Genomic DNA, 7352 nt, shown 5'->3' with positions numbered 1-7352 from the left:
ACCCCTTTAATTATGTTGTCATGTAGTCTTAATTCTTATAGACATAATTAATACGGGCCCAGATGAGTATCTAATGATCTCGGCCCGTATGGCTGATTTTGAAAGAAAAAAAAATCCAGAGAGGTTTATCTAAATTGAGGACTCAAAACTCGTATCCAGTTGTGGTGTGTCTGGACAGGTTGTATGTCCGGACGATCAATTTTAGAAAGTCATTTGGAAAAATTTACAAGCGAAGTTTCATCAATTTTTAGTGCAAAATGTTAGGAAATATCACAGAGAACAAAATATAAGATGATTACAACTATTGAATTCAATATTTTTAGTGTAATCCAAAGACAAAAAAGAAGGCTTCAAAAATATAAAGTGTCCGGACACCCGACCCCCCATCTACTACGCGGTACGGTGGGGCGCCGGTGTTAACGTTAACGCCATAGCAACAACACAAATGCATTTGTTGATGACGACGCGCGCGCCGATATGTAGCTTGCATCATTTCAATTTGACAACACCACTGCCGAACCTCAACGTTAACGGAACTGGAAGGCAAAGCTTCAAAGTTTGAAAAAGGAAAGCTTAAATTGACGAGTTGTAACAGACTTCCTTATTTTTCTACAAACGGTAAGGAATAATATATTATGTTAGTTATTTTAGACGAGATCTGTGGTAGATCTACCATACCGTATCGTAGGCAGTAAAAAGTCTAACTTTAGTTTAGCCTAGGGCCCGCTGTAGTAGGCTAGGGTCACTTTTTACTGCCTACGGCTACGGTAGGCCCTAGCTACTAGCCCTATGCATGTCGGTCTCGCGCGCCCGCGCTGCCGGGACGTTCATTCATTCACTCCGATCTGAGCTCCGAGAAGAAACGGTCGAGCGCGAGCGGCCTGCCCGCTGATTTTGTTTTTATTCCACAGAAAATGTCAGTTGGTAATATGGTTGGAACTATAGTGAGACCACCACATATCGACCACCTCTTTTGAAACCAACCACCTTGCGCGCATTAAAATTATTGCGTACCGGTATATTTTACAAACGATACGCGCGGGAGAGTAGGCGCAGTGTCCAGGCATAGGGGGGGGGAAACAGTAAGAATCGATTTTACGAGATCAAAGAAGCAACAAAATGTAAAAATTTAGTAGAATTAATCAAAATTGTATTGACCATACCCAAAGTTCCAAACCCCACTGAAAAACCAAGAAATCCATGGCATTACTCATTAGGAAACGGCTTTAGAAGAATAGAACAAATATCCGTCGTCAATCGTCGAATCATGTGCCGGAGCTCGCAGTGGATATGTCTGTAGTGCGACGATCATTTAGCATGGTGATTTGGAAGAGTCAAAATATTTCGCCACTGCGACAAGAATCGGCCGTAAACTTAGTGTATCGTGGGTGGTCGGTTTCAAAAGTAGGGTGCAAATGAGCAACTGTAAAATCGTCGCATAAGTTGTTCGCCAATAAAAACGCGAAAAGAATCAGAGTCGCCGATCGAAACATGGGAATCTGATCTGCTCAATTTTCTGCACAAAATGAGATGAAAACTAGGTAAATCTGATAAATATATTCGCAGATACGATGCTTAGAAAATTAGGTGGTCTATAAGTATAAGGGGTAGTTCCAACCATAGGCATAACCCTTATCGACCACCTAATTTTCTAAGCATCATATCTGCGAAAATATTTATCAGTTTTACCTAGGCTAGATTTCGTCTTATTTGTGCAGAAAATTGAGCAGATCAGATTTCCATGTTTCGATCGACTCCGATTCAATTCTCGTATATCGGCGAACAACAAATATGACGGTTTTACATAAATTTGCTCATTTGCACCCTTCTTTTGAAACCGACCACCCGCGATTTATGGCCGATTCTTGTCGCGGTGGCGAAATATTTTGACTCTTCCAAATCAGTTCTATGATTTCAACATGCTAATATTTGTCTCGCTACTTCCACTGCGAGCTCCGGCACATGATTCAACGATTGACGACAAATATTTGTTCTAAAGCCGTTTCCTATCGGAAACAGGGCGGGTTCGGGTCTAGTCAAAACAATTTTGATAAATTCTACTAAATTTTTACCCTTTTCCCCTTCTTTTTCTCTCGTAAAATCGATTCTTACCGTTCCTATGGACACTGCGCCTACTCTCACGTATCGTTTGTAATACGCAATAATTTTAATGCGCTCAAGGTGGTCGGTTTCAAAGAGGTGGTCGATATGTGGTGGTCTCACTGTACATGTATACTTGGCAGGATGGGGGTCGGGTGTCCTGACACTTTTGTCTTTATATTTTTGAAGCCTTCTTTTTTGTCTTTGGATTAGGCCTACACTAAATTATGAATTCAAATAGTTGTAATCATCTTCTATTTTGTTCTCTATAATTATTTCCTAGCATTTTGTATATGACACGCACAGAAAAATCAAGCCTGTCGGAAGTCGTGTGTTGTGGACGCCAGAAGTGGCATCGCAGCATGCACAAGCCTTTACAGTAGTTAGAAATTCACTGCCAAACGCGGTTCTTTGACTTTGTGTGAGGTTAGATCCGCCTAGATCTAGGTATAGTCTACTAATACTATCCTCACACTCGTGTGAGTGGACTTAGACTGATAAATCCGCTGTTATTGAGGAGTTTTTCAACATTTTCTGTGTTTTTTTTGTCCTCTTTCACAGACGGACACAGATAAATTTATAAAAAAATAAATTCATATTAATGCAATCAGACAGCTTACCACCTTTCTGAAAAATCACCATCAGCGCAGTTCTGCTGAGCATACGAACATGCCAGCTAATCCGCTGGCGTGTCCGTACGCTCAGCTGTAGCTGACGGCAGTCGAAGAAAAATCTGGCTAATCCTGATCTGTTTTTCTTCAAAATTTTCCATCATATTTTTAAATTTCTTTTTCCTGGTCAAAAGCAAAATTTAGGAGTAATCGAGGAGAGTGTGAACTCGCACCCTTTTTTCCGTAGACGCTGTAGAGTCTAGTTACGGCGTCGGTGGAGCTCCACCACTACGAGCCCAATGGCCGTAATCGGTCTACCATTGAGCAGCTTTCGATTGTCTGCGACTGCAACGTATTCCTAGTTTACCGGAAGTGGTGACACCGCTCGTTCAGTATCACGTTCGTACATTGATGAAAACAGTTTCGACTTAATCGACGTACCCGTACTGGGCCCGTACCAGACCACAGCATATACCAGCGTGAAAGCGAGCGGGCCGTGGGCCGATGCTCGGCCGGAGAGTCAGGCGCAGCATCACTCTACGAACCAGTGGGGCGACTGAGGGTGCAACACTTGCACTCTTGCGCAAAAAGCCGGAAAAACACAGTTGTTTGGAAATAGAACATCAATTACCTATCGGATATGTAGTGTCTGAAAACACGACACACTAAATGTAATGGAAAAGCTGGTAACAAGCAGTAATTTGAAGTTTACCAGCCCTGCTGAATCAACGAAACTCAAGTGTTGATGCGGCTTCGTTCATTTTTGCGAAGCATGGATGACGTCATCATGCACGAACAAGCGCTCGTTCGAGCACTATGACACCGAACGTCAAAACCCTCAAATACGAGTCACAGATTTGGGCAGTGAACAAGAAGGCTCGTCACAGAATACTTCGCGCATGTGCAGTGCTCCCAAAATCCCTTAATCTCGTACGTCCACATGGCTCGTCTCAGAAAACGAAAGGTCTCAACTGACTTTACTTAGACTACACACGATTCAGGGATTTTAATGAGAAAGGCTGCATTTTGAGGCTGTCTAATGAAATGCCGGAAATGCAGTAGGGCCTTGAGTACTAACGTTGGACCCTATTTTCCCGCATTTTTTAGTCAGATTTTTTTAATGAATACAGTCTAGCCTAATTTTGGTCTGTGTGTATAGAACTTCTTTCACTAGAAATAGCTCCAGATTGTATTAAATATGAATGAAAAAATATTGATCTCACTTTTCTCTTACAGTTCACTGCTCTTGCCAAAGAACCATCTTAAAATGGCTGCTGTTGCTCAACAACCAAAGGGAATATCCAGACCCAAAAAATGGTCAGATGAAGTAGAAGAGAACTACAGGTTTCAACTGGCTGGATACAGAGATGCTGTTGAATATTCCTCTATTAAAAAAGATGAGGTATGTTGGAACCAGGATTCTACATAACTTATATTTTTTTTAATGAATGTAACTGAAAATGTTTACTTTCACGGGATGTTATAATTATCAGTTGACATTTAAGGATGTGATGAGAAGTCCACTAATTGTTTGTCAAGGTGCACTGTGTGTTTTAAATAAGCTATGATGTGCAATGTCCAATTATTCTAGGCCAATACCATTGACATTTGCATCTGAATGATGCTGTGAAGGCATAACAAAATTATTTGTGTATAATATTGTCTAAAACACCTTACCAGGAAAAAAAGAAAAATATTGAAAATAAAAGGATACAGATAATGCATTATGAATCATGAATCAGTGAAAAAAAGGAATTATTGTGTATACGCATTAATTTGAATTTTAGTGAAAGAAAAGAAAGGAAGGTATTTTTTCATATCATCATTGCCACATACTCTGAGCAAATCAATATTGTAAACCATGATAGAAGAGTCTCTCCCCAATTGTTAATTTATTTCAGATGTTGAAATATGAAAAAAAAAAAATCATGGGGCCAGTGCCGCCAGTTAGGGAGTATATCATTTATCCATGCCTTTATTGGGATTTTATTTTTTCATTTTCAGCTTTTTGTGAAAACTACCTTTAGATAAAAGTATATATGAGCTTTTGTAATTTCAGCCTTTTTGTTATATTGTGGTCACTCTCTGTCCTGGTATTCACAAGGCATTTAATTGTGCCCCCCCCAAAAAAAAATGCCAACAAAAACAATACCAAATAAACACATAACAAAGTTAAAAACAAACATACAACCATGTTGTCCATATTGATCAACAAAAGAAGTCTGCACCAAAACCATTCCATGATTGGTGTCTTTGCATATTTTTACTAAGTAATAATTCGGTACTTTTATTGTTATCAAATTGTTTTATTTTCTCATTACAGCCCAACAGATGGCCAGAGACTGGTTATGTGAAGAAACTGCAGAGGAAAGATGGTCTTTTTTACTACTACAATAGGAGTAGGGAATGTCAAGATAAAGATGTACACAGGACCAAGATGTACACTTATTAGACATATTTAAGCCAGTCATTCTAAATATTATATGTATACTCATCTCTGGATACTTTTTAATTGTGTTCAAAGACACCATTACTATTCTTTAATCTATTGGTAATATTCAGTGTAATGTATTAATATTCTCATACTTTTATTTTACTTTTTTGTATTTGTTAAGGATATTGTCATTCATTCCATTAAATAGATATCCTCTTATTACCTCTGATATTTCATGTGCTGTACTTACAAGTATGTGTAGTAGTCTTTTTTTTTTAGAATGCAGCAGCACATACTTTATGTCAAACCACAAATGTACTAGTATGTCATTGTTAGTGAAACTCATGGCCATTGTAAATAATTACTCATTTTCATCTGTATATTGTAAATAAGAGTTGAAGTGAGTTGTATGTATTGTATGCATGGAAAAAAACCTGTCAGTCGGGACCAATTCAAATGATGGTGCAAGATAACCATTTGTTCTACTGTAAGTGCAGGTGTGAGAGTACTAGTTTTTTTTTCTGGGATACTAGTATCGCTTTGTATTCTTGATTCATACCAGAGTGCCTTGATATCTAGCTGGTACTAGAATGAATGTTTGAATTAGACTTTGGTATGAGCTTGGAGGTTAACCATTGCCCTAGTCTAAACTATAGATGAATCTATCGGTTTAAGCATGGATTTGTAAAGGCCATAAATTGGCATTGAAATAGTGATGTGAAACTGCTTTAAAATAGCCCGGTAGTGTGACATCATTCACCTTGAAAATATAGATAAGCATAAATTTGCAAGATCATCTGACATTTCCAGCAAATGGTTGCTGAATCAGCATCCCCTATTATTAAGTCTTATGATCCAGATGTTTTGTATGTGTTTTTTAATTAAATGATAATTGACTATTTTAAACTACAATGTACATGTAGAAAGGCTAAATCAATGTCAACTACTACAAAGATGTATGAATGACATCATGAGATGTAAAGTGAACAGATATTTGAATTTCTGTAGAAAAATGCAAAGGTCGAAGAGATTAAAGGGAATTGTGAATCTTCTGAGAAGATATAGATCATCACATGTTGCAGGAGTTTTTGTCTTCATGATTTTGCTTACAGTGTTAATCTCAGTTTATTTTGTATTTGTTTCAAACACATTTCCTCTGGGAAGAATGTGAATGTCTACTAGAGTTTTGAAAATTGTTAAATCAATAGGGGTACACACATTTTCTTTTTCACTAAAATTGGCAACAATTATATTTACATGCATCTCAATATTATACTAGTAGTATTCAGGGTAAAAAGAAAGTGTCTCCTTAAAAGAGACACCTCTCTATGGGTTACTAGTAATCAGATCTTTGTAATGCCATAAACATTAGAGGGCACAATTGACTATGATTTGAAGTTTGAATCATCCCAAATTAGGCGCAGGAACCAGGATGCAATTTAATTCACAGGAAGGGAATTGTATACACTATCCTGATTGCTGTTTCATTTAGAATTGCAGAAAGATACAGAAGATACCATAAATTTCATGTTATCGGTCATGGTATAGATTAGTCTGATAAATTGTATAGTGCACCCCTAATTTACATGTAGCTAGGATTGAAGCATTCATGATAGTTTGGCAGTGTATATAGATTAACCAAAGGGGGTTGATCTAGCACATTTTTGACAAAAATATTTGAGAGAGATTTGATTGAAATACTTCTGAGCTATGAATACATGTCTAGTAAGTTTTCATAAAAAAAAATATTATTTAAGTTCATTCACAAACTTTCTGTTGCAAGAAACAGCAATGTTATATTATGACTAGGGCATTGGGGTAATTACAGTTTGCCTTGAGATAATATTTTTTGGATTACAACAACTTTGCATACCGTACTGATTTTAAACTGAATATCTGTCATTTTAAAGTGAATGTGAAATAAAAAGACAAGTTCAAGTGAATAAGTTGTTTGTTATATCTTGGAAATGCTTTTTCATTTATACAATTTGGGTCTCATACCTTACACCCCTTCTTTCTTTTAAAGTTCATGTCCACCCCAGAAAAATGTTGATTTGAATCCACAGTGAGAAATCAATGAAGCATATCACAGAAAATTTAATTGAAATTGGATATAACATAAGAAAGTTGTTAAAGTTTTGCTTAGTTTTCACAAAACAATTACATGCACAACTCAGTGATAGGCAATGAGAGAGTCAATGATGTAC

General features: G+C 37.4%; 1 protein-coding gene across 1 annotated transcript; it reads left to right on the top strand.

Annotated features, from left to right (window-relative positions):
• The first annotated feature begins 504 nt into the window (after positions 1-504).
• LOC129256977 (meiosis expressed gene 1 protein homolog) lies at positions 505-7091 on the top strand. The gene is made up of 3 exons (XM_054895212.2): positions 505-618; positions 3948-4113; positions 5035-7091. The coding sequence occupies exons 2-3, from the start codon at positions 3979-3981 to the stop codon at positions 5161-5163; spliced, it is 264 nt and encodes an 87-aa protein (XP_054751187.1). The 5' UTR covers positions 505-618; positions 3948-3978; the 3' UTR covers positions 5164-7091.
• The last annotated feature ends 261 nt before the right edge of the window (positions 7092-7352 follow it).

The sequence above is a fragment of the Lytechinus pictus genome, chromosome 3 (assembly GCF_037042905.1).
Source record: "Lytechinus pictus isolate F3 Inbred chromosome 3, Lp3.0, whole genome shotgun sequence".
Taxonomy (NCBI): Eukaryota; Metazoa; Echinodermata; class Echinoidea; order Temnopleuroida; family Toxopneustidae; genus Lytechinus; species Lytechinus pictus.
The sequence above is the reverse complement of the archived record's forward strand: the minus strand, read 5'-3'. Positions and strand labels throughout refer to the sequence as shown.